This window comes from Myotis myotis, unplaced genomic scaffold (genome assembly GCF_014108235.1).
Source record: "Myotis myotis isolate mMyoMyo1 unplaced genomic scaffold, mMyoMyo1.p scaffold_m19_p_3, whole genome shotgun sequence".
Taxonomy (NCBI): Eukaryota; Metazoa; Chordata; class Mammalia; order Chiroptera; family Vespertilionidae; genus Myotis; species Myotis myotis.
The window spans coordinates 164,135,065-164,161,414 of NW_023416335.1; the positions used below are offsets into that span (position 1 = coordinate 164,135,065).

The following is a 26,350-nucleotide window of genomic DNA, read 5'->3' on the forward strand; positions in this document are numbered from 1 at the left end:
AGTTTTTGGCTATTGAGTATGATATTCTCCGTAGGTTTGTCATATATGGCCTTTATTATGTTGAGATATGCTCCCTCTAGTCCCACTTTGCTGAGAGTTTTTATCAAAAATGGGTGTTGGATTTTGTTGAATGCTTTTTCTGCATCTGTTAATATGTCATGTGATTTTTGTTAATATTTTGTTGAGGATTTTAGCATCTATGTTCATCAGGAATATTGGCCTGTAGTCCTCTTTATTTGTAGTGTCTTTATCTGGTTTTGGAACTAGGATAATGCTGGCCTCATAAAAAGACCTTGAAAGTGTTCTTTCCTCTTGGATTTTTTGGAGTAGTTTGAGAAGGATAGGTGTTATTTCTTTGAAGGTTTGGTAAAACTCTCCTGTGAAGCTGTCTAGACCAGGGCATTTGTTTGCTGGGAGTTTTTTTATTCTATTTTATCAGTTGTTATTGGCCTATTTAGGTTTTCTGATTCTTCCTGATTCAATTTTGGGAGATGATATGTTTTTAGGAATTTGTCCATTTCCTCCACATTGTCCAGTTTGTTGGCATATAGTTGTTCATAGTATTTTATTATAATCCTTTGTATTTCTGTTGTGTCAGTTGTTACTTCACCTCTTTTGTTTCTGATTTTATTTATTTGGGTCCTCTCTCTTTGTTTCTTGATGAGTCTGGCTAACAGTTCATCAATCTTGTTTATCTTTTCAAAGAATCAACTCTTGGTTTCATTGTTTTTTTTAAGCCTCTATGTCATTTATTTCTGCTCTAATCTTTATTATTTCCTTCCTTCTACTTACTTTGGGCTTTTCTTGTTGTTCTTTTTCTAATTCTTTAAATTGTAGGGTCAAATAGTTCATTATTAATTTTTCTTGTTTTTTGTGGTAGGCCTATAAGTGCTATGAACTTCCTTCTCAGCACTGCTTTCGCTGTGTCCCATTAAAGTCCTCTAGAACAGTGGTTGCCAACTGGTGGTCCGCGGACCACTGGTGATCCATGAGGTCCAAAAGGTTGGTGACCGCTGGTTTAAGGAAACCTTTGGAGCAGCAGTCACCAACTGGTGGTCTGCAGACCATTTGTGGTCTGTGAGGTCTGAAAGATTGGCAACCGCTGCCCTAGAAGTTTTTTTTATATATTTAGGTGTTTATATTGGGTGTATATATGTTTACCAAGGTTATATCCTCTTTTGGATCGATTCCTTTAGTATTATATAGTGACTTTTACTGTGTCTTATTATGGCCTTCATTTTGAAGTCTATTTTGTCAGATATGAGTATTGCTACTCCAGCTTTTATTATTATTATTATTATTATTATTATTCTATTTGCATGGAAAATATTTTTCCATCCTTTTGCTCTCATCCTGTGTGTCTTTTGTTCTCATGTGGTTTTCTTGTAGACATCATATAATGGGGTCACATTTTTTTTGTTTTTTTTTATCCATTCAGCTATCCCATGTCTTTTGATCATAGTGTTTAATAGATTTATATTTAAGGTTATTATTGATAAGTACTTATTTATTGCCATTTTTATTCTTTATGCCTATGTTTCTCTCTATATATATTTCTTCTCTTCCCTTTAGCATTTCTTGCAGTGCTAGTTTGGTGGTGATAAACTCCTTTAGCCTTTTTCTCTGGGAAGCTCTTTATTTCACCATCTATTTTGAATGATAGTCTTGCTGGATATAGTAATCTTGGCTTCAGATCCTTGCTTTTTATTACCTTGAATATTTTATGCCATTCCCACCTAGCCTGTAGTGTTTCTGATGAGAAATCAGCTGATAGCCTTTTGGGAGCTCTTTTGTAGGTAACAGATCACTTTTCTCTGCTGCCTTTAAGATTCTCTCTTTATCTTTAATTTTTGGCATTTTAATTATGATATGTCTGGGCATGGGCCTGTTTGGTTTCTTCTTGCTTGGGACTCTCTGTGCCTCCTGAACTTGTGTGACTTTTCCCTTCACCATTATTTCTTCAAATGCATTTCTATCCCTTGCTCACTTTCATCCCCTTCTGGCATTTCTATTATGTGAATATTGTTATGTTTCATGTTGTTCCACACTCCCTTAAGCTATCCTCTTGCTTTTTTGCTTTTTTGTTGTTGTTGTTGTTGTTGTTCTCTGCTTAAGTGATTTTTTTCTATCCTGTCTTCTAATTCACTGATCCAGTCCTCGGCTTCTCCTAATCTGTGTATTCTTTCCACTGTGTTCTTTATTAGTTCTATATCTTTTCTCATGCTGTTGAGCATCTTTGCCATCATTATTCTGAACTCTATGTCTGATAAATTTTTTGTCTTCATTTCATTTAGCTCTTCTTCTGGAGAATTCTCTTGTTCTTTCATTTCGGGCTTGTTTTTTTGTCTCCCCATTTTGGTAGTCTGTTTGGGTTTTTGTGTGTGTCTGTGTCTGTGTACTAAGTAGATCTGCCATGACTTCCCATCTCTAGTGCAGGACAATGTCAGATGCTGTTTGTGACTGGTCCTGAGTACGGTTTGGAGCTATCAGTAACCCACAGCTTGTGGTTCCCTCTGCTGGGGCTGGGTGCCTTTGGAAAGGACTAAGATGTGCACCAGGGTCTGCTTTTCCTAGCCCCGGGCCCAGGGGGAAATCGGGCAGAGACCCAAAGCCTCCATTGATCTTCCTCTGCCTTCAGTCCGATTGTTATCAGCCCTGATTAGCCCCAGGTGGGGCCAGAGGTCTTTCTGATAGGATGGGACAACTGCCTTCTCCCCAGGCAAAAGCCTGGGTAGCAAAGGTCTGTGGAGAAAGATCTCCTCCGCAGTGAGGAAATGACTCAGCACAGGAAACCGAGGTGGCTGCCCTCCAAGCACCAACCCCATAGCCCCCAACCCTGGACTCTCCTCACACAGCTCCAGTCCACTCTTCCCTGCCTCTGTTGGAGCCCAAGGTGAGTAGCTGCATATGAAATTTTGTGTGTTGGCCCTTTAAGAGGGTGCCTGCCTTTCCAGCCATTTCTGATTGGCAGACAGATGTTATGTGGGTACCTTTCTCAGCTCTGGTGCTCTGGGGAGCCCAGCTTGGGTTTAGACCCCAGCGTTCTCAGTGGGCACCCCCCACGGCTGAGCTATCCCTCCGAGACTTCAGCTGCTGTCTGTGGGAGCCGGCCATCCCTTTCACACCTCTGCGCCTCCTACCAGTCTCTATGTGGTCTCCACTTTCCATCCTCCATTATCAGGGTTCTCTCCAGCTAGTCTTCAGTTGATTTTTCAGGGGGGTTCTTCTGTATTTTAGTTGTAATTCTAGTTTGGTCCTGGGAGAATGTCAGTATAGCTCTACTTACTCCACTGCCATTTTGGAATCCCTCAGGGGCACATTATTTTTAAGATGAGATATATGTACTATTATGTGTTAACATGAAATGATCTTTATGATAATGTTAAATGAATAAAGTATGCTATTGTAAAAAAAGAGAAATGGAAGACATCTGACAGGTGTGACAGGTGTGACAGGTGTGACAGGTGGCTGGGGAAGATCCCTTCAGGAGGGAGACACTGCAGGGCCTGGGGCAGAAGGACTGTTTGCCTGGGAAGAGGGTAGCTCCTCTGCTGTACCAGGAGGCGATGCGGAGATTCTGGTGATGCTGGGAGGGTGGTGGCAAGAGATTTGAGGGGTTTCCCTCTGCTGGCTTTCATCCTTTGGAGAAACAAGAGGTGACAGGCCAGACGTTTGAGGAGAGGGTGTGAAGGAGTCGTGTCAGAATGAGAGCCTCTCTAACAGTAAGCCTTGGTAGGAGTGCCAGGCAGGACTGACCATGTGGTTGAGATGGCTTTCCTTTGGTGACTGAGAGTGAGAAATAGTGTGAGCAGAAGTCTGGGGACAGGAGTACATATCAGTTCCTGTTTCTTCCGAACCGTCGCCCCCCACCCCCCACCCCCACCCCAACCTCTACAGTCTGTGGAAAGAAGCATTGACTTAGAATGCTAAAGTCAAGGAATCTTCTAGATTCCAGGGATTTTATAGAACTGCACTGTTAGCACAGCAGCCACTGGCTGCATGTGGCTAAAACATATAAAATCCGGTACTGCCCTGGCTGATGTGGCTCAGTTGGTTGGAACATTATCCCATACACCAGAAGGTGGCTGTTTCATTCCAGGTCAGGGCTTATGCCGAGGTTGTGGGTTCGATTCCTTGTTGGGGTGCGGGAGGCAGCCAATCAATGTTTCCCTCTCTCTCTTCTCTCCCCCTCTCTCTTTAAAAACCAATCAAAAAATTTTAAATCGATAAATAAAATTCAGTTCCTCATTTGGACTAGCCACATGTGATTAGGGGCTGCCATATTGTACAGCACAGAATAAATATTTTCATCATCACAAACTGGACAACACTCCTAGAAAAGTGATTCTCAAACTATTTGGCCTGAGGATCCCTCGACACCAGCGATTTTCAACCTTTTTTATCTCATGCCACACATAAACTAATAACTAAAATTCTGCAGCACACCAAAAAATATTTTTGCTGATTTAACAAAAATATTAGGCATAATTTTGACTCATTCACACCAGACGGGTGTTGTTCTGTTGGCTGTTGTCATTTTTTTATTTGACAATTTAAGGGAAAAAAGGTCAGTGCCCCTGACTAAATAATAGTCAAATATTGAATGTTTTAAAAATTCTTGCAGCACACTGGTTGAAAATTGCTTCTCTACAGTCTTAAAAATTAATGTATTTAATAAAAATAATTATATATTTTTCCAAAACAAAAAATAAATAGTAAAAAGAATGTCATTGTTCCTCATTTTTGCAAATCTGTCGTGTCTGACTTAATAGAAGGCAGCTGGATTCTCAATATCTGCTTCTGTATTCAATCTTTTGTGATATCACATATCATATGATCTCTTGAAAATGCTACTCTATAATTATAAGAGAAAGAAAGTAGAAGAGACAAGTAATGTCTTAGTAGTATTATGAAAATAGTTTTGGATCTGTGGACTCCTTAAAAGGGCTTCAGGGTCCCTGGACCACACTTTGAGAACCACTGTTCTAGAAAAACCTCCACTTGGCATGAAGGAACTTGTCCCTGCGAGACTGTGTAATTTGCCTAAAGTCACACAGCAAGTAAATTGCAGTGTTGAGACTGGACTAAATCTGCTACCTTGTTCTGAGGCTTGTTCCAGTGCCCTTGGCTGGCCTGGGCTGAGCCCCACTGGGCTTTTGGGAGTGGGGCCTAGTCTTCTTGGCTGCAGAGCCCCTGGCATGTGGCCCTATAAATAAGTCCATTGTGCCTGTGTCAGAGTCCCCTCTCCTCCCACCCCTCCACCTCCACCCCCACCCCGCCTCCCACCCCAGCAGCTGTGTTTTTGTTGTTGGCTTATGTTACGGACAGGGAACATGAGGGATCCCAGGGAGGAGAGATAAGCCTTTGGGCTCCTGACATGTCTGCCCTTCTGCACTGCCTCGAAGGGCAGGTGGTTGATCCCACTATCGGTTCAAAGAACCCACATCATAGTACGGAGGTTCTTGGAGTGGCTGTGAAGAGGAAGTTAGAGGGGAGACTCAGGGACACATGCCTCTCAGAAGGCCAGTTGTTAGGAACAGGGAAGGAAATTCCTGTCTTCCCTCTTTCCCTGAGAAGGGAAGAGGCCAGTTGGGATTCTTAGGGCTAAAAGATGCTTTGGGTCAAGGATTAAGGTGGCCACTTTCAGGCCAGGGGTGCCCTGGGGCCTCAGTCCTTATATGCCGCCATACACCCCAAGGCAGCCCAGGGCCGATCCTGCCGGGGAAGGAGTGTTTGCTGGGTGCAGAAGTTGCTGTTTACGAGTGGACTCTTGGGTGTGACAGGGATTCCAGAAAGCAGCTGGAGAATGGGGGGAGCAGAGGGGGAAACCGTTGGTGTTACGGATGATTCTGTTATTAAAGCGAGCTTCTCCATCTCGGCCTTCCTGCAGCTGCCCAGCCCTCCCCCACCTCCCGGTCCCTGGCTTCTCTCCCTAGAGGACTCTGGGGGAACAGCTGGTGAGTGAGGGGCTCATCAGGGCCCCAAGGCCTTGGCGAAGGGCCCAGCTTAGGGAGCATGGGGCTTGCTGCCACCTCTCAGGCCCCTTCCTCCCAGGCCTAGACTTGCGTTCTGCCAGGGCACAGGGGAGGGAATGGGAGCTGCAGACCTGACTCCTTTGCTCTGTCTGCCTGAAAGGCCAGGAGAGAGCTCTTCTGAGGCCCTGGAAGCCCCTGTCCCTTCCTGGCTTTAAAGGGCCAGTGGGTTCTAGGGCCTGACTGACTAGGCTGAAGAGATAGTGGTAATGCAGATGCACTCTGCGATTGGGCTGAACCAGCCACGTCCCCCGCCCCCACGCCAAGCAGCTGTTCCCCCTTTTCTGTCCCTGGCTTCTTGAAACTGTGCTCTCTCCCCCCAAGGACTGGCCAGAGAGGCTTTGCTCTTCCTCTCTTCTCTCCCTCCTCTCAGCACTGAGGTCACCGTCCTCTGAATCAGGCCTTTGTCGGAGGCGGGGCTGCCTGTTGGTTGGCAGTTGTGGCGGGAGAAGCCCACAGTTCAAGTTAGGGCTTCCACACCCTGCAGCTTCATCCTTACGTAGCCCTGGCTGACCTCGACCCAACATCCGACATCCAGGATGTATTGACGGTAGGACCATCAGAGGAATGTTTGAAACCAGGGCCATCCTGAAAATCCCAGGCTGGGGCTTTTCCCGGGAGTCCATCAGGCTGAACACAAGCTGTGAGTAGTTGTGGGCCTGCGGGAAGGAGGAGAGTGCTCGGCCCCTGGGGCAAGGGGCCCCCAGTGACACCCAGTAGGGACCCCACTGGGGAACTGACCTGGATTGATTTTTTTTCTCATGAGACTTAAGCCAAAAACCCAGACTCTGAAGGGCCTAATTAGGCTGATTGGGATCGGGAGGTGGTAGTATCTCTCTGGATCTTAACATTCCCCAGAGGATTGCAAAGATGCAGGAAGTTTTCCTAACACCATAGAAATCTTGAACTCAAAATCTGGTCTGACTCATAGCATGTGCCCCTCCCTACCACCAAGGTCAAATGCAGGCCTCTTGCCTGTGACTCTTAACCCTGGCCAAAAGCTTCCTGCCCTGACCTTGTGGCCCTGCAGACACAGAGAAGGCCCCTTTCCCTGATCTGGCCAGACCTCCTCAGCCGAGGGCAGCAAATATCTCCCCCAAAGTGAGGCTGAGTCATAGCCTGCCTGCAGCCACCATTTCCGGAGTCTCTCCTAGTCCCAGCCAGGGATGCAGAGACACACATGGCAGAGCTGTTGCTCTTGGGCGGCTTATCACTGGGAGGGTACCCCCTTTCACAGTGGGACTCAGGCCTCCCTGCTCTGAGACCCGCAGGCGCTCAGATTGGAGGGTGGCATGGTTGGCTCTGTGGGGTAGGCATCACCCACAGCCAGTCCTCACATTCGTGACCTCGAGTCTAACCCGGATGCTTTTATTTGTTTGTTTGTTTGTTTGTTTATTGGCTGCGTACATAGGGTACCTTATTCTCTGAGTGAAAATGCTAAGGTGGGTTGGGCTTGGGCCCATGTTCCCACAAGTACAGAACTGAATCAAGTGGGTCCTGAGAAGTTTGACTTGTCTTGATGTGGAGGAAGGAGATGAACATTACAACCGGCATGTGTACAGGGCTGTGCTGGTTCAGTCTGGAACGCGGGAGGATAAGGCAGCTCTCTAGGTGACCACTTCCTGTCGGGGATGCCTGCGGGCTTGGAGAGCCTCCCGAGCCCAGGCAGGAACCCCTGGTGCAGGCAGGCTTACTCCAGCTGTCGTCCTTTTCACCAGCTCCACCTCTTCTGCGTCCATGGGGTGCTCAATGCTGCAGCTCCCTCATCTTCACCCTTGCTCTCTAATGGTGGGTCTGGCAAATGAAGCCCCAAGTCCTGGATCTAATCCTGGATATCCACAACTGCAGCTCCATCCCCCACTGGTGCCAGCTCCACCTCCTCTCATCGGGATCTTGGTTCAGGAAGTAGGAGCTGATAGGTGTAGCCAGCTAGGCCTGTACCTCCTGCTCTTCCCCAGGCTCCTCACCGCTCCAGTCCTGTAGGACCCCCTCATGGCTCTAGTTCCTCCATCTGATTGGGGAAAGTACGCTCAGGACCTCTGGTGTCTCCCCCTAATATTGCTGCTGCTCATAGCAGGGACCGCTCAGATCTTGAGGCCAAACCTATTTTTATTTTTTTAGGAAAACATATTCTCCTAGACCACCTTCACCCTTACTTTGGTTTTTGTTGTGTGGCGAACACAAGACTTGGGCTTTCCGCAGTTTTAGCTTTATTTTTATTTTTTAATTGACTTCTGAGAGGAAGGGAGAGGGAGAGAGATATAGAAACATCAATGATGAGAGAGAATAATTGATCAGCTGCCTCCTGCACACCCACTACTGAGGATCGAGCCCACAACCCGGGCATGTGCCTTTTACTGGAATCGAACCCAGGACCCTTCAGTCTGCAGGCCGGCTCTCTATGCACTGAGCCAAACCAGCTAGGCCATTAGCTTTATTCCTTCTTGGCCCCTGGACATTGCCTTTTCATCCCACTCCTGTCCTTCATCCTCCCAACTTTTTTTTCTCACACTCCCCAGACTTCTGCACCCACCCCAACCCACTGGGGAAATAAATGGGGAGGGGATTGAGGGAAAGCTAGTGACCCATGGGGGCAGTCCGCTCCTAGAGCAGGGGACCCTCCGACTGGAGCCAGTGGGCGTCGGCCCAGAGGTGAGTGGTGGGTGGGGTGGAATTGGCCCAGTGGTGGAGGTAACCCAAGGCCCTTTTTTGGTTTTAACCCCTATTTGTCCATGTGGGAAAGAGGATATTTCTTGAAACTTTTTTTGTTTTATTTCCAGGCCTGTCCATTTCTAAACATATCAAACATGATAATGTTATAGCAAATGAAGTTATACTAGGTACATTTTTTTTACTGTATTTTTATTAATTTCAGAGAGGAAGGAGAGGGAGAGAGAGATAGAAACATCAATGATAAGAGAGAATCATTGATCGGCTGCTTCCTGCATACCCCCCACTAGGGACCGAGCTCACAACCCGGGCATGTGCCCTGCCCGGGCATCAAACCGTGACCTCCTGGATCATAGGTTGATGCTCAACCACTGAGCCACGCCACCAGGCAACTAGGTACATTTTTATGATGTTAAAATAACAAAGGACTGCCCTGGCCAGTGTGGCTCAGTTGGTTGAGTATCCACCTGTGCACCAAAGGGTTGCTGGCCCAGGTTACGGGTTCAGTCAACGGTCAGGGTGCATGCAGGAGGCCGCCAATCAATATTTCTCTCTCACATCGATGTTTCTCTCTCTCTCCCTTCCTCTCTCTCTAAAATCAATAAAAACATTTAAAAATAGTGACAACAAAGGACTTTAGATTGTGGTAGTGTTAAAGGTAAATATTACACCATTTTTCCTTTCCTTCTAGTTTTCAGTTTATCCCATTGTCGTATACACACTCTCACTTGGGAAGACGTGCTTCCTGTTTGCTGGTCCCCTCTTCCTCGGGCGCCAGGCAGAGAAGAGTGCAGGCTGCCTGGCTCTGGGGTGGAGAGCTGGGGGGAGAGGGTTGGAGAGGGGAGCTCCTTGAAGGCAGGGCAGTTTGGGCAGCACTCTCAGATCTTCAGGTGCCCGTTAGTGGGCACCCCCGGCTGAGGTGACTTGGGGTCTGCCTACCTGTGAATAGACCGGAAGTGGGGGGGTGTAACAGCAGGCTCTTTGCAGGACTTTGCACTGTGCCTGCGTCAGGATGTGATGATATGAAAAGCTTCCATTTACCGAGTTCACGCAGAACACTACGTACATGATCTCATTTCATCTTCCAGCAACCCTTTCTGCATAGTATTCTTATCCCCGTTACATAGGTGAGGAGCCAGATCTTGCAGAGTCAGGATTCTAACCCAGGTCTGTTTAACTGCATTGTCCCGGGAGCCCTAGGACTGCAGAGCTTCCTGAATACAAGGAGCTTACAGTACAACTTGTGCACAGAGAGGCCCCCTGGGGGTGGCGAAGTCCAGGCCTGTCCAGTGCGCTTTGCGAACCAGCCATGTGACTTGGGCTGCATCTTTTGCCTCTGTGGAGCCTGCTTCCTCCCTAGGCTGGCGCTCCCCTTACAAGTTTGGTAGGAGAATCAAGCGGAATGATGCATGAGAAAGTGGCAACACACAGGATCCATTCAGTGTATGCAAGTGTAACTTCCTATTCCTTGGTTCCCTCATCTCAAATACAGGTGCTGATAATAGCTGTGAAGTCCTGTGAGGTGGTGATGAGGATGACAGGAAGCACCGTGTGGGACTGATCATGTCCACCTGGTGTCTGAGTGATTGCTGACAGAGCCGGGACCTCTGCTCTGGCTCTTCCTCTACCCAGAATGCTTCTTCCATCCCAGGATTTGATCTGGACTTCAGTCGGTCTCTGCTTAACTGTCGCCCCTCAGTGTCTTACCAGGACCCAGCATATGTTCCTTGGTTTATCGTGTATTATCCGCCTCCCCCAATAAAACGGAAGCTTCGTAAAGGCAGGGCTTTCGCTGGCTTGCTCTTCCCTGTGGCCCAGCGCCTGGCACACAGCAGAAGCCAAATAAATGCTTGTGGAAGGCAGGCTGACATGCTCTCCCTGTTTCTCCACAGGCAAGGTGACCATTCTGGCTGTTAGAGTGAGTGTGCCAGCCTGGCGAGGGAGCAGAGGCAGGTGAGGGGCTCTGTGGCCTGTGCGGCCGTTGATGGGGACTGGAGGGGGAAGGCTGGGTGGGGCAGGGCCCTTGTGCCCACCGTGGAGGACGGAGGAGAGAGCGTTCAGATGCCTGGCGGACGAGTGCTGCGGTCCTCTCTCCCTTGGTCCAAAAGTGCTCAGCTCCTTTGTGGGGGCTTCGGTGGGGCCGGGAGGCAAGTCGTCAGTTGTAAACCGGAGCCTCCGCCCCTTGGCATGAGGAAGGGTTTCCCATCTACTGGAAATTTCCACAATATTTGTGTAGAAGAAGGAAATGAGCGCTTTCCTCTGGCAGAGAAATTGAAACTCAAATGGAAGATGAAGCCTAGTCAGTACCGGCAGTAACCATGGCAACAGTGTGGCGGGTGGGGCATCACACGCACAGTTCAGGTTGGAAGCCTGGCTGGCTGTGTTCATGCAGTGGCAGGCTGGTCTCTTTAGTTGGTGCTCAGTCTGTCTCTTGCACACCAGGTATCACACCAGGAAGTGTAAGCCTGGGCAGTGACCTGAACATGCCCTCATGGAATCGAGAGTCCGGGGGAGACGGTTACAGACCTGAGTGGACTTGGATTGGAATAATCCAAGGAATGGTAGGAAGGAGCGGGCCAAATGGAAAGGCGGGTAAAGAGCCCAGCCCCTGCAGAGGACCAGGGATCCTTGGAGGCAGGCCAGCCCCTCCCAGTGTCGCCAGGAGGATGCAGTGTGCCAGATGGAGGCCAGTCGCGGCGGAGAATTCAGGTTTCTCAGCTCCTGGCCAGTGCCTGTGTGACCTGTGACAGGCCGAGTGCAGTTACCGGGCTTTACAAAACAATGGTTTTTGTTCTTCAGAGGGGAAGAGTGTCTTTTTCCCGTGACCAGAGAGACGTAGACTGAGTTGTTACAGTGTCCGTGGCACATCGGTCCCACTGAGCTCAACTCCGAGAATACTAACAAGTTTCCTCTTTGTCCTCCTCCCCCGCTCACCTCCCGGGCCCTGGAGCAGCCTGCCCGGCCTCTCTCACTTGTTCCCAGGACCTGATGTCAGAGGCCATGGACCAGCCGGCTGGGAGTCCTGAGAACCCGAGGCCAGGAGAGGGTGGTGATGGCGGCATGGAGCCGGGTACCTGCCAGGAGCTCCTGCACCGACTGCGGGAGCTGGAGGTGGGCACAGGGCGCGGAGGGCAGTAGGGCTGCCCTGTCCTCTGAGCAGCTATTTATCATTATTCATGTGATTCCTAAATCGTGCTTTTCCCTTGGTGGGTGTTTGGTTTGCGGCCCTTTCTCTCAGCCCCCTTGGCCAGGCTGGAGCGGAGATGAACATTCTTAGGAGAGCTCCTCTGAGAAGCCCTCTCCCTGCCCTTAGCTCCCTAGGTGAGGTGCCGCTCAAGGACAGGAGGCATGCCCAGGGGCAGGCTTGTCTTAACCCCTCAATGTCTCCCTTCTTTACCCCACTTCTCCCCCACATTCATGCTCTGAGGAAAAGGGTGGTCACAGAGGAAAAAGGGTTTAGATGTCCTGGCACTCAGGATTTGAGGGACAAGGACATGGATCCTTAAACGAAGGCCCTACATCACATTCTTAAGGTCCTGCCAGTCTCCTCTGCCCTCTCCCCAGGGAAATCAGGGTTACTCTTGGCACCTCCCACCTTAGGTCCTGGTCACTGACTGAGGTTGAGGTTACAGAAAACCAGACATCTGAGCTCTGCCTTCTAATGCCCTCAGCCCATCTCTATAGGCCTCCCCGTGGCAGAATCCATCCAGAGCCAAGAGGTGGGCAGGGTGTAGTTAGTAGACTCCTTGCCTCCCCTTCCCCAAAAGGAGTTTGCCCTGAGGGAAGAATGGTCCCATGGCCTCCTTTTTGCCCTCTTCCCGTGTCCTGCAGGCAGAGAACTCGGCACTTGCCCAGGCCAACGAAAACCAGCGGGAGACCTATGAGCGCTGTCTGGATGAGGTCTGTGGGGTCTGCAGTGGGACTGATGCTGGGGAGGGTTGGGAAGCATAGCTTGTCTCCTCCAGATAAAGGCTGTTGGCTGACATCTCTGCTTCGGGGCTTTCTGTCCCCAGGTTGCCAACCATGTGGTACAGGCACTACTGAACCAAAAGGTAAGTGGCCATGGGAGACCTTCTCACCCCTAAGTCCAACCTCCCTGGGAGAGGTCCTGGGGACCACAGGGGACCCCTGAGCCTTCTCAGCTAAGCCTTTGATGGGGGCTAGAGGAGGGAGCTTGGCGGAAATGTCCTATTGGCCCAGTGATGCCCGCATCCCTCCCCCACCCCTCGCTTCCTCACTTCAGACAGGCCTGTACTGTTTTATCTGGAGGCAGGGGTGGCATAGGTGAGGCCAGATCTCTGAGTTATGGTACCTTTGATTTGGGCTTGAATCCTTCTCTTATTCTGGCCCCAGATTGTAATGGACCTGAAAGCAGTGTTGATGTTGGGAGCATAAGGTGGCATCTAAATATTTACTGAAGCACTGTGGGTAACTTCTCGACACATGGTCCATCTGACCCCTAGATCTTCTTCTGCCTTGTATGGACCCTTCTTTAATGTGTGGTTTCTAAGAGGCGCTGGGCTGGCTCCAGGATTGGGGAAGGTACCAATGGGAATGGGATTTACCTCCCTCCGTGGGTGGTTAACTTTAGAGAATTTACCGTCCCCTGAGGATTTGATAGCCGCAGCCTCCTTCACGGAGGAGGCTGCAGGAGAAGGGCATGCCCGGGAGGAGTGCCCGCTGCTCTGATGAAGGGAGCTGTGTGCTCATCCACCCTCCCCGGTATGCTCTCCTTCTTTTCCTCCACCTCCTCCGGGCGGCGGCAGGACCTTCGGGAGGAGTGCATCAAGCTGAAGAAGAGAGTGTTTGACCTCGAACGACAGAACCAGATGCTGAGCTCCCTGTTTCAGCAGAAACTCCAGCTCACGACAGGCTCCCTCCCTCAGGTGGGCATAAGCCATTCTCCTTCCCTCATCACACCTGTTTCCTGCCTCCCCCAGCCCCATCATTACCACCACCCACTTTTCCCCAAAACACCTACAGAAGCAGGCTGCCCAGCGCTCCCTCCATTCTGGAGGCAGTCCATCCAGGGAAAGCCCGCCTGGCCTGATAGATGTGCGCCTTAGACGGGGTGAAAACCCCCTGAGTCCCCTCAATCCGGGCTGTCCCCCACCTTGCAGGTGCTTCCCTCCCAGGTGGATGGGATCCCTTCTCACTGACAGAGAGGTTCCTGCTTACCCTCCCCCTGTGTGGGGAGATGGGTGGAAGCTGAAATTGTAATTATTTCACGCTCCCAAGGGGCCCCTTTGGCCACTGCACTGCCTCTTCTTGGCCAGGGGCTGGGGTGGGACCGGGTGGAAGGCACCCAGCGCTTGGTGTCACAGAGAGGTCAGGAAAGGCACTTGGCCGGATAACTCTGTATTTGTGCACATTGCATACAGGGTGGGGCAAAAGTAGGTTTACAAAACACAGAGTTTATTCTTGTGTTATTATTTATTATTGTATTATTTTTCCCTACAAACAACTGTAAACCTACTTTTGTCCCATCCTGTATGCTCACCCACTGACTCAGACATGGCCGTAGACCCTGGTTGGTCCCTGCTTCTAGCCCAGACACCCGCCTTACCCCGGAGAATCAGGAGCCCACTCGGAGTGAATCCTGTGCTCGTTTGGGTCACGCTGTCAGAAAGCCTCAAGGATGGGGTGAGACACGGGGGTAGGAGGGTCAGGAGGAGCTCTGGGTTCTGAAGTCAGCCGGCGCACCCTCACCCCACCTCTGACCTTGACAAGAAGAGAAGTACCTTCTCTGTGTGTGTTTGTCTCATACAAACCAGGCAGCTCTTGGCTCCCAGACCCTGGGCAGGATGCCCTCAGCTCCTGGGAGGCCTGACCCTGCCTGTCTAGAACCCCTGTCACCAGGCAGGTACAAAGCTGAGTGAATCAGCCACAGGGACTGCAGCCCCCATGCCCTGGTCTTGCCCAGCTACAGGGTTCACCCTGGAACTCCCAGAGGCCTAACCACACTGGCCGATCTCACCCCGTCCATTCCTCCTCAGTAACTAGTGATAAAAGAGGTATAGATCATCCTTAAGTCATTTTTTTTTTTTTACTTAAATTAATTCTGGGATTTGAATTTGGGCTTTTTAGATGAATTTTGGGGTTTGGGGTCATAGAGTCATCTTCCCCAGAGGTAATTTATGACATAATGGAAAGAGCATGAACCTCAGATAAACTCCCTAACTTAGCTAATTCTTAGCTATGTGACTTTGGACAAATTATATAATCTTACAAACCAGTTTTTCCTTCTAGGTGGGAATAAGAGCACCTATATTGCAGGTTGTCATGAGGATTAAGTAAGATAATAAATAGTGCTTGGCCCAGAGTAGATGGTCAGTGTTCGGCAGCAGCTATTTATCATTATTCATGTTATTCCTAAATTGTGCTTTTCTAGGATGAAAGCCCCATTGAGATGCTAATTAAGCTCTTGTTATGAGTAGTGCCTTTGCCAACACATATGGAACTGGACAGGGCTGTCGCCTGTGCAGAGCAAATGTAACCCCTGACGGCCGGGACTGCCGAAGCGAAGGCAGGTCTACAGGCAGCAGTAGTACAAAGCAGAGTGTGACAGCGCCGCCCAAGAGCCAGAGGTGGGGGAAGCTGGGCACAGAGACAGGCTGGGGAGGGCTCCCTTAATGAGGTGGCATTGGATCTGGGCCTTGATGGATGAGAGATTTAAAGAGAGTGCAACGGGGGGCGGGGAGGGGGGGGGCGCAGAGAAACGCGATTCCCTGTGGAAGGAACAGAGCAGGAAGCCTAGGCAGCGGCAAGCTGTTCAGCGGGGCTGGAACAAAGGGTGTGTGAGGAGCAGTGAGAGGCAGAGCTGGAGCCGGCGTCGGGAAGACCAGGCAGGCTGGGCTGGAATGCAGGCAGAGGAGTTCAGACTTGTCTTCAGTGAGCAGGCAGAGGAGGCTTTGAGCACAAAGATGCTTCAGGGAAAAAAAAAAAGAAAGAAAGAAAAACATGCTTTAGGCTGCCTTGTACATCGGAGGTTGAGAAGCTACCCAAGTCAGAGAGACTGGAATGCTGAGCAGCATCCAGCAGGAGGTGTGAGGATCTGGGCTGAAGGGGCGGCTGCAGGCGGCCAGAGGGGAGGCAGAGACGCTGCCAAGACAGGATCTGAAAGCTGCAGAGAGTGAGAGACAGGGAGGACTTAAAGTTGACTGCTATCTAGTTGAAATGCCAAAGCGAAGGAAGTGACATCCTCAGGGACTGAGAGAGACGTGACCCATGATTCAGTACTACTTCTGTAATCCTCAGAGTACAAGCTTCACATGAGACTAGTTAAGGGAGACAGAAGTGATAGCTGACACCACCATCTCTTTTCTGGAACCCAGTAATAAGTCCCCTTCCCTTAGTCTCAGCCTGTGAGGCTGGGCTCAAAGGTAGTGAGAACAGGAGGGGCCTCGCTGCGCGCTCTCTCTGTAGCCAGGGAGGAGGTCCTGAGGAAGAGCAGAGCGGTCCTGGACCTGCAGTGGCACCTGGGGTGGGCTTGCCACTGCCCTTGGGCCCAGGAGCCACGTCTCCCCTCCCCCAAAGCCCCTGGACCACCCTACCTTTCTGCCACCTGGGCATGCCCTTCAGTCCGCCTGTGCCTTGGTCTCCCAAGGCTCCTTGACCAGGTGGTGGGGACAGTGGTGAAAGCATACCTTGGGCCAGGACATGTGCCTGAAGGGGCAACTCTTTCCTGCCCTGGAACGGGAAGGCCTAGTTCATGGGGAAGTAGGGACCTGGCACAGAGCACCTGTGCTAACTCTCCCTCTCCCTGCAGATCCCACTTACCCCACTCCAGCCTCCATCAGAGCCACCAGCCTCCCCCTCCCTGAGCTCCGCCGAGGGACCGGCCACCTCGCTGCCTCTGGGGCGCTGTGCTGGGCAGAGAGAGGTAGGAGGGCTGGGCACGGTGGTCAGCGGCCCCGCTGGCCATGGGCTTGTCCGTTGCCTCCATTGCTGATTTCTAATGAGTCCCAGGGGAGGCCGTGCCCCGTGCACAGGTTCTTGACCAGGCTGTGTCACCTCAGACCAAGAAAAATAGGTCCCATTCCAACCACTGGCCTTGCAAGCAAATGTGTCAGTTCTGCAATAGGAGTCACGGCTCCCTTGTGTGTCAGCCACTGCTGAGCACCTGGGTCTCATCTGCCTTACGAGGTTAAACATAGCGAGCATCCGTTTTACAGATGATACTATGAAGCTTGAAGATTCAGTAACTTGCCAAAGGCCATAAAACTAGTTAGTAGTAGATCTGGTTCTTGAGGCTACACAGTCTGGCTCCAGAGCCCATGGAGTTAACCACTATGTCAGACTGGACTGGGCACGAGAGGGGGCCGGGCAAAAGCCAGGATGGGCTTGCAGTAGAGTCATTCCCAATTCTCTTCTCCATGGAGATCAGGTCAATAGGCCGCTGTCTGACCTAAAAGGGCCTGGGCTTGCTGCAGTGGCTTAGGAATTGGCTGCATCACATCCCCTTCTTGAGTCTGTGTTCTTTCTGAGCCTGAAAAATGAACAGGCCTCCCTCCCCGGGACAAGCATAGCGGTCAATGTTGTAGGTGGTCAGCCCTGCTGACCCAAACAGCAGTGGGAAGTGGTGGGAAAGCAGGGCTGGGATAGCCAGGAAGGGAAACGGGGTCCCCACCCAACCCCAGTCATGCCAGGAAAGAGTGGGACTAACCAGGGCTCAGTGAATCTTAGGGAGGATGAGCCATCGTATCCCAGGAGCTGTCCATTCCTTTTGGGGACAGAGACAAAACCAGGCCAGCTGTGTTCCTGCCACACACAGTTATGCGCAGCCCAGGCCCTGGGTCTGCACGTGGTCTCCTTATGCTGTTTCTCCCCCAAGGTGTGCTGGGAGCAGCAGCTGCGGCCAGGAGGCCCAGGACCGCCGGCTGCCCCACCCCCAGCGCTGGATGCCCTGTCCCCATTCCTTCGAAAGAAAGCCCAGATCCTGGAGGTGCTGAGAGCTCTGGAAGAGACTGACCCCTTGCTTCTCTGCTCACCTGCCACCCCCTGGCGGCCTCCACGCGAGGGTCCTGGCTCCCCAGAGCCCATCAACGGCGAGCTGTGTGGCCCACCCCAGCCCGAGCCCTCCCCCTGGCCCCCCTACCTGCTACTAGGCCCTGGTAGCCTGGGAGGCCTGCTACACTGGGAGCGCCTCTTGGGGAACCATGGGGAGGAAGAGGGTGCTGGGCGGCACTGGGGCCCTAGTAGGGCCTCCCTGCAGGCCCAAGGGGCCATCTCTGCTCCACCCTGTGCCCCAGGCAGCAGCTCCTCCTCCTCTTCTGATGAGGCAGGTGATCCCAATGAGGCACCCAGCCCCGACACCCTGCTCGGGGCCCTGGCCCACAAACAGCTGAACCTGGGTCAGCTCCTTGAGGACACAGAGTCTTACCTACAGGCCTTCCTGGCCGGGGCCACCGGCCCACTCAACGGGGACCACCCAGGCTCGAGGCAGCCATCCTCCCCAGACCAGGGCCCCCCACAGCTATCCAAGTCCAAAGGCTTCCCCAAGTCAGCTTGGGGTGGGGGTACTCCAGAGGCTCACAGGCCAGTCTTTGGTGCTACCTCAGAGGGCCAGGAGCCCCTCCCCTTCCTCAGCATGTTCATTAGTGCGGGGGATGCCCCCCTGGGCTGTCAACCTGGCCACCCCCACTCCTCATCTCAGGTGAAAAGCAAGCTCCAAATCGGCTCCCCTTCTCCCGGGGAAGCCCAGGGACCCCTTCTGCCCTCTCCAGCCAGAGGGCTCAAGTTTCTAAAGTTGCCTCCAGCCTCGGAGAAGGTCCCCAGCCCAGGAGGCCCCCAGCTCAGCCCTCAGCTCCCCCGGAACTCCCGAATCCCCTGCCGGAACAGCGGCTCAGATGGCAGCCCCTCCCCACTGCTGGCCCGAAAGGGCCTGGGTGGAGGAGAACTGTCCCCAGAAGGGGTCCAAGGCCTGCCCACCAGCCCTTCACCCTGCTCCACAACCCCGGACTCTGCACAGCTCCGACCTCCCCAGCCAGCCTTCTCCACCACGCTGTCCCCGGGGTCGCCCTGCTACGAGAACATCCTGGACCTTTCCCGGAGCACCTTTAGGGGGCCTTCTCCAGAGCCACCCCCACCCCCATTGCAGGTGCCCACCTACCCACCACTAACTCTGGAGGTGCAGCAGGCCCCTGAGGTCCTCAGAAGCCCTGGAGCCCCCCTTAGCCCTTGCCTCCCAGAATCCTGCCCCTATGGGAGCCCCCAGGAGAAAAATGTGGACAAGGCAGGCTTGGAGTCTCCCCATCCTTGCCGCAGGACCCCAGGCAGCTCAGCCAAGAAGCCCAGCCAGGGGGCAGGACGGCGACCTGGAGATCCTGGCCACACACCCCTGCGGGACAGACTGGCAGCCCTGGGGAAGCTGAAGACGGGCCCCGAGGGGTCCCAGGGCCCAGAGAAGAACGGGGTGCCAGCCAGGATTGGCACCGAGAAGGTGCGGGGAGCAGGGAGGTCAGGGGAGAGTCCTGGAGACCTGGCACTCTCCATTCCCAGGCCCCCTGAGCAGCCAGAAGCCAAGGGTGCCCTGCGGGGGGCAGTGGCCTTGGGCACGAGCAGCCTAAAGCAACAGGAACCTGGGCTCCTAGGGGAGCCCGGGGCCCGAGTCTACTCCTCCCACTCCATGGGGGCCCGTGTGGACCTGGAGCCTGTCTCACCGAGGAGCTGCCTCACCAAAGTGGAGCTGGCTAAGAGCCGGTTGGCAGGCGCCCTGTGTCCCCAGGTACCCCGCACCCCTGCCAAAGTGCCAGCCTCAGCCCCCAGCCTGGGCAAGCCCAGTAAGAGCCCCCACGGCAGCCCGACAAAGCTACCTTCCAAGTCACCTACCAAGGTGGTGCCCCGACCTGTGGCCCTGCCAGCCACCAAGGAGCCCCCCAAGCCTGACAAGGGGAAGGGCCCACCATGGACAGACTGTGGTAGCACCATGGCTCAGCCCACAGCCTCAGCACCTGGCCCTGCTGACCCAAGCCAGGGCCCTGAGGGGCGTGCCCTACACTCGGCCATTGAGGAGAAGGTGATGAAGGGCATCGAGGAGAATGTACTGCGGCTCCAGGGTCAGGAGCGGGCACCGGGCGCCGAGGCCAAGCACCGAAACACCAGCAGCATCGCCAGCTGGTTTGGCCTTAGGAAGAGCAAGCTGCCAGCACTAAACCGCCGCACAGAGGCCACCAAGAGCAAGGAGGGGGCCAGCGGGGGCTCCCCGCTCCGGAAGGAGGTAAAGGTAGAATCCCGGAAGCTGGAGGCAGAGAGCCTCAACATCTCCAAGCTGATGGCTAAGGCGGAGGATTTGCGCCGGGCGCTGGAGGAGGAGAAGGCCTACCTGAGCAGCAGGGCCCGGCCGCGGCCAGGGGGACCAGCACCAGGGCCCAGTGCAGGGCTGGGGCCGGTCCAGGGCCAGCTGGCGGGCATGTACCAGGGCGCAGACACCTTCATGCAGCAGCTGCTCAACAGGTGAGGGCCTGGGACCCGTCGCAGGTGCTTGGTGACTGAGGAGCTTGTCTCTCCGTGGGTACACCAGAGACCGGCTGGGCACGCTTGGCCTGGGAGCTTAGGCTTCGCAGAGGTCAGAAGGGGTCAGAGGTCGAGCAAAATGCTACCAAAATATTGGGGGGTTCGCAGCCTGACCAAGAGGAAAGATGGGGTGTTTGTTCCCCAGCTCCCCGCCTCTCTGGCTGATACCAGGCTTGCTGAGATCCAGTTTCTCATTTGGGAAGAGGGAACAGTCCACACTTTGCTGGATCATCTCCGGTGTCGGGTGAGGCGGCCAACCTAAATGCCTGCACACAACAGTCAAAGAGATGTTAGTTCCTGGCCATGGCCTGATGAAGTCTCACTCTGGGGTTTCCCATTCTATAGAACAGGGGTGGGGAGCATCCAGCCCAAGGGCTGTGTAAGGCCTGTGAAATCATTTGGCCTGGCCCTGCCAAGGCATGAAGGGTGAGTTCGTTAAGTGTTTGACCAAATATAGCAGGATAATTTGTTGTTGTTGTTAATCCTTACCCAGGGATATTTTTCCATTGATTTTTAGAGAGAATGGAAGGGAGGGGGAGAGGCAGAGAGAAATATCAATGTGAGAGAGACATTGATTTGTGCCTCATCTAGGGCCAGGGATCAAGCCTGCAACCAAGGCGCATGCCCTTGACCAGAATTGAACTGGGACTCTTCAGTTCTATCCACTGAGCCAAACTGGCTAGAATTTTTCAGTTGATAATTTTGTGTGGCCCGCGAATAATGTTATAGATGTCCAAATGGCTCTTGGCAGAAGAAGGGTACCCCACTCCTGCTATGGAACAAAGGGGGGTCTCCTTCCCATCTTGTCCTTTGGCATCTGCCGCAGACCCAGCAATGGGAGCTGTGGTTTACAGAGTGACTTGGGGTTGCCCTCTCTGGGCCAGGTTAAGGCAGAATGTCTGCAGGAATTGGGCCCCAGGTCTGGTATGATTTGAACGGCAAATTCAGCTGGGCCAGGCTGGGTGTGTTGTGTGGGCCAGGATGTGACCAGGTTTGCCATTTATCTGCCACCACTGTAGCGTGGTGTCTAAGCTTGACTCTGGGTAATTTTGGGAGAGTTCTCCCATCTTCCCAGCCCCTGCTATCCCTCTGGGGTTCCTCTAGGGCAGTGGTCGGCAAACTGCGGCCCCTTGAGTGTGGCTCTTCCACAAAATACCACGTGCGGGCGCGCACGTACAGTGCGATTGAAACTTCGTGGCCACACTCAAGGGGCCAAAGAGCCGCATGTGGCTCGCGAGCCGCAGTTTGCCGACCACTGCTCTAGGATCTCTGCCAGTTCCCTTGTCAGAGGGATTGTTGTGGGACACCACCAGGGATATGTCCCCTTCCCCAGGGACAGAGGGGGTGTCTCACTAGACCCACACTATTGGTGGGAGCAAGGCCTCCCTCATCTCCTTCTGCACTGTTGCCCCTAGGGTGGATGGCAAGGAGCTGCCACCCAAGAGCTGGAGGGAGCCCAAACCTGAGTATGGTGACTTCCAGCCAGTGTCCTCTGACCCCAAGAACCCCTGGCCAGCCTGTGGGCCCCGAAATGGCCTGGTGGGCCCTCTTCAGAGCTGCGGAAAACCTGGGAAGGTAAGTTCTTGGGACGAGGGCTGGGTGGAGGGCTGGTCTCTTGGTCCTGTCAGATCTCTTAACCCTGGAGGGCTCCCCTCCCTGAGGCCTGGAAGCTGCTGAATGCATTTCGGGTGGGGGTGGGCGGTGCTGGGAGGGGGAGAGGACCTCCTGAGGGCTGGAAGGCTTTGGGCACTCTCAGATCCATACTTCAGGGGCCCTAATGATGAGGCTAGGAGAGGGGTTTGGGGTAGGGGACGAATGTGCTCAGAGGTCTCCTGTTTCCCACAGCCAAGCAGCGAGCCAGGAAGGCGGGAAGAGATGCCTTCAGAGGTCAGCCTGGCTGAGCCAGTGCCCACCTCACACTTCACAGGTCAGTAGATCAAGGGCCAAGAATAGAGCTTTACCCTTTCCTGTCACTGCAGCAGATGCCAGGCCCTGAGTGCCATATTGGTACCAATCACCAGGCGGGCCCTGGGGCTGCATAGAAATATCACTTCTTACACTCAGGGTACCTGCCACCCTTCTCCAAACCTAGGGAAGGTGGGACAGGGTAGGCAGGGACCACCTAGCCTGTTGGGCCTGGGGGGGGCCTGGACCAGGGGTGGAGCCTAGGTTGGGGCAGGAAGCTAGAAGAAGGCAGAGTGGATGAGCCACCTGCAGCCTCACATTCATGACTTACCCTCCCCAGCCTGTGGCTCCTTGACTCGAACCCTGGACAGTGGCATTGGGACCTTCCCGCCCCCAGACCATGGCAGCAGTGGAACCCCCAGCAAGAATCCTCCCAAGACCAAGCCACCACGGCTGGAGCCCCCACCCGGGGGGCCCCCAGTGCGGCCACCACCCCTTACCAAAGTCCCCCGCCGCGCCCACACGCTGGAGCGTGAGGTGCCGGGCATCGAGGAGCTGCTGGTGAGCGGGCGGCACCCCAGCATGCCGGCCTTCCCCGCACTGCTCACTGCTGCTCCCGGCCACCGGGGCCATCAGACCTGCCCTGACGGTGAGTGTCTGCACAGGTGGGTGGGCTGTCCCTGTACTCCACCCACCACCACCTCCTTCCCCTTGTCACCACATAGATCCCTGTGAGGACCCAGGACCTCTCCCTCCTGTCCAGCTGGCCAAAAACTGGACCTTCCCCAATGCCAGGGCAGCCGGTGGCTCCACTGACCCTTTCCTGTGCCCACCCCGACAATTGGAGGGGCTGCCCAGGACCCCCATGGTGAGCATGGTGGGAGGGGAAAGGGCATAAGACTGGCGGGCAGGGGGGTAAGGGAGAGACCAGTGTTTCCTGTGAGGTACAGCCCTTCCTGGAGGAGGACTGAGTGGCAAGCCCCTTGGATGCTCCTCTGAGCAGCCCACCCACCTTCCTTCTTTTTTTTTTTTTTTTTAATACGTTTTTATTGATTTCAGAGAGAGAGGGGAAAGGGGGAGAGAGAGAGAGAGAGAGAGAGAGAGAGAGAGAGAGAGAGAGAGAAGAAACGTCAATGATGAAAGAACCATTGATCAGCCGCCTCCTGCCCCCTACATGGGATCGAGCCCTCAACCTGAGCACATGCCCTAACCAGGAATCAAACTGTGACCTCCTGGTTTATGGGTCGACACTCAACCACTGAGCCACACTGGCCAGTCCCCATCTCTCTTCTTACACCTCTCTGGAAAGGGTTTCTCTCCTTCCACAGAACCGTGGTAGGGCTGTGCTCAGTCGTGCCTCCAGCCAGCTTCCTCTGCTTGCACCCCTCCGTGGTGGGCCCCATCTGCAGAGCCCCCATGCCCGGGGCAGGGCCCAGGCTTTCAGGCAGGGCCGGGGGGTGAGAGAGCTTCCTCCTGAGCCTCCCTTCCTTTCCCAGGCCCTGCCTGTGGACCGGAAGCGGAGCCTGGAGCGCAGCCGCCCAGCCACTGCCACGCCCCCGGGCCCGGCGTTTGGGGGTAGCCGTACTCCCAGCACATCGGACATGGCTGAGGAAGGCAGAGTGGCCAGTGGGGGCCCCCCAGGGCTGGAGACCTCCGAGTCTCTCAGCGACTCGCTCTACGACTCGCTCTCCTCCTGTGGGAGTCAGGGCTGAGGAGCTGCGCCTCGCCTCGGCCCCTCTCAGACACAGCCTGGACCGCGCTCCTCAGGCCCTGCCCCCTCGGGCCCATGCGGCTCCTCCCTGCAGGGACCAAAGAGGCAGATGGACCAGAAGGTGAAGGGGGCGCCTGGCACCCCCCTGCCCTCCGCTGCTGTGGAGGACATGACCACTCTCAGCTCAGGGAGAGACCCCACCTTTGGTCCTTCCTCTCACCCAGAGTCAGGCTCTTCCTCTGAGGGACTGGGTTCCAGGCCGCTGCCCCAGCCCTAGCTCCTACTTCAGGCTGAGCCATCTCATGGTGCTGGGCTTCCTGCCCGCCAGCTGTGCTATCTCCGCCAACCTGGCTGCTCCCTGCCCCCAGGCCCTACGGGGCCGGCCGGAGGCCCCGCGCTGGTGGAGTTTGGGGGCGAGGGGTCAAGTTGCCTTCTCTCTCATCTGCCCTGGTCCTCCTTGCTGTCTGGATGGTGCTGCCCTCCCCTGTCCCATGTCTTTGGGGTCATTTGTCAGTCTTTTTGTTGTTGTTTTTTTTATACATTAAAGCACCTGGCCCAATCCCCACTCCCCACCCTCATCCCGCACTGCGGTTAATTTATCTGTCGTTACAAATGCGGCTGCTCTGCTTCCAGCCTCTGCTTCTGCAGTATCCCCAATAAAACATGAAGGCCCCGCTGTACCCCCGACTCGACTTGTTCTGTGGGAGGACTCAGGGATGGACAAGTGGGTGGAGACTGTGGGCACCAGGAGGAGGGGGTATGGGTGAGACTCTGTCTTAGGCGCCCTGTGAAGCAACCCACCTTCCAGGGGATCTGGCTGGGGTCACCTAGAATTGAGGGACGGGTCTGCTTAGGCCTGGGTTGGGGAGAGTGCCCTGGTCCAGGGCTTGGGCAGGGTAGCTGTGGGCAGGCACTTAAACCCTGTACACATGAAATGAGGTAGGCCCTCCAAATTCTGAGCTCCAGGGGCTGGTGGGTAAGCAGAGTTAAGTGTCTGTCATCTCCTGTTACCATAAAGGGAGGCAACTGGATCCCAAACTGTTGCCACCGTCTAATTTTTCCTCAGATCTTGGGCTTTCCCAGATCATGCCTCTGTTCTACCTCATGTCAACCAGCAGTTCCCATGGCTCTCACTTTAGGAAGGGAGGCCAGGAATGAGGCTGTGCAGAAGGGACTTCCAGGAGTTATTTCAGACTCCACATGGCATGAGGACAGAGGGTGGTTGCTGCCCTCCAGCTCTCGGATTTCCTGTTGGGCCTGGAGCTGGGCAATGATCTGAAGGTGAACCAGGTGGCAACCAGCTCATCTCACATTGGTCAGCTCCTGCCCACCTGGCTGCGAGGTGCAGGTGATTCTTCAGCGCGCCTGCCTGGCACAGCCTACACGTGCTGCCTCCCTGTGGCATGCAGTCTGGAGGCCGCCGGGGCGGTATCATGCTCGGTACTCCTGGCCTTGAGGCTGGGACTCGAGACCCTCCGTCGTGGGCATGGGGGCCTGTAGGAGACACGTGGTGTATTGACACCACAGTTGAGCCAAAGCACATTCACAGCTCACTTATACTGTGGACACTGTCCTGGGCGCTGACGAGCCCAGGAAGAGTGGGAGCGCGGAGGGTGTCGGCACCTCCTTTTACACTAGCTCCTTCCATCAGCCTCTCCAGCCTCATGCTCCGAGGAGAGTGGTAAAAAGAATTCCCCATTAAAGTAAACACCTACCATATTGCTAGCCCTCCGGTCCCTAACCCCCACCACAGCCCAGCGGGGGGAAGCACCGTCATCCTCATTTCACAGACTTCCAGGCTCAGAAACATGCCATGGTTGCCCAAGGCTGAGAAGTGATGGAGCCCTGAGAGAGTAGTTCCTTTTTGGGTGTGTGGCTTTGCTTTCTTTGGACTTTAACCTCTTCTTTTTCCCTGGCCTGTGGATCCCTCCTGTGCCGGGGTGGAGAGCAATGGACTGGAAGTCAAGGGTTTTAGCCACTAAGCCTGGTTTTATGGGGAGAGCTGCCTTCCTTCTCCAGGCTTTGGCTTTCCTTACCTCCAGACGAGTAGGAGAGTGAGCCAGACCAGCTGGTCCCATTAGCTCTGCTCTTCCTACCTCTCCCTCAATCTGGCCTCTCTCCTATTTCCCTTAGTTTATGTCATCATTGAAGAAATTAATAAGACTTAGAAAAAGGTCAAGTCAGATGTCTTGGTTTTCTTTAAATATCAGAATCCTGCACTTGCTAGTGTCGCTCAGCTGGTTGGAGTGGAATCCCATAGACCAGAAGGTGGCGGGTGTGACTTCCGGTCAGGGTACATGCCTGGGTTGTGGGTTTGATCCTCAGTCGAGGTGCACGTGGGAGGCAGCTGATCAGTGCCTCCCTCCCTCTCTCTCGCCAATCAATAAAGACATATCATCGGGTGAGGATTAAAAATATATATGTTAAAGCCCTAGCCAGTTTGTCTCAGTGGTTAGTGTCGGCTTGCAGACTGAAGGGTCTAGGGTTCAATTCCGGTCAAGGGCATGTACCTTGGTTG

The 26,350-nt window shown here is 53.8% G+C and overlaps 1 protein-coding gene across 11 annotated transcripts in view; it reads left to right on the forward strand.

Moving 5' to 3' along the window:
* Positions 1 to 24,512, forward strand: part of NCKAP5L (NCK associated protein 5 like) — a 34,628-nt gene extending 10,116 nt beyond the window's left edge. The window contains exons 2-13 of one of the 11 annotated variants that reach the window (XM_036297596.1): positions 10,595 to 10,655; positions 11,145 to 11,813; positions 12,534 to 12,602; positions 12,716 to 12,754; positions 13,469 to 13,588; positions 16,471 to 16,584; positions 17,536 to 20,156; positions 21,632 to 21,791; positions 22,062 to 22,143; positions 22,462 to 22,770; positions 22,847 to 22,989; positions 23,618 to 24,512. In XM_036297596.1, the coding sequence (XP_036153489.1) occupies positions 11,691 to 11,813; positions 12,534 to 12,602; positions 12,716 to 12,754; positions 13,469 to 13,588; positions 16,471 to 16,584; positions 17,536 to 20,156; positions 21,632 to 21,791; positions 22,062 to 22,143; positions 22,462 to 22,770; positions 22,847 to 22,989; positions 23,618 to 23,833 (3,996 nt within the window). In that variant the 5' untranslated portion in view covers positions 10,595 to 10,655; positions 11,145 to 11,690 and the 3' untranslated portion in view covers positions 23,834 to 24,512. Of the gene's footprint in view, positions 1 to 10,594; positions 10,656 to 11,144; positions 11,814 to 12,533; positions 12,603 to 12,715; positions 12,755 to 13,055; positions 13,245 to 13,468; positions 13,589 to 16,470; positions 16,585 to 17,535; positions 20,157 to 21,631; positions 21,792 to 22,061; positions 22,144 to 22,461; positions 22,990 to 23,617 lie in introns of those variants that run through there. The other 10 variants (XM_036297594.1, XM_036297597.1, XM_036297600.1 and 7 more) reach the window with 10 other exon arrangements.
* Positions 24,513 to 26,350: the final 1,838 nt, after the last annotated feature.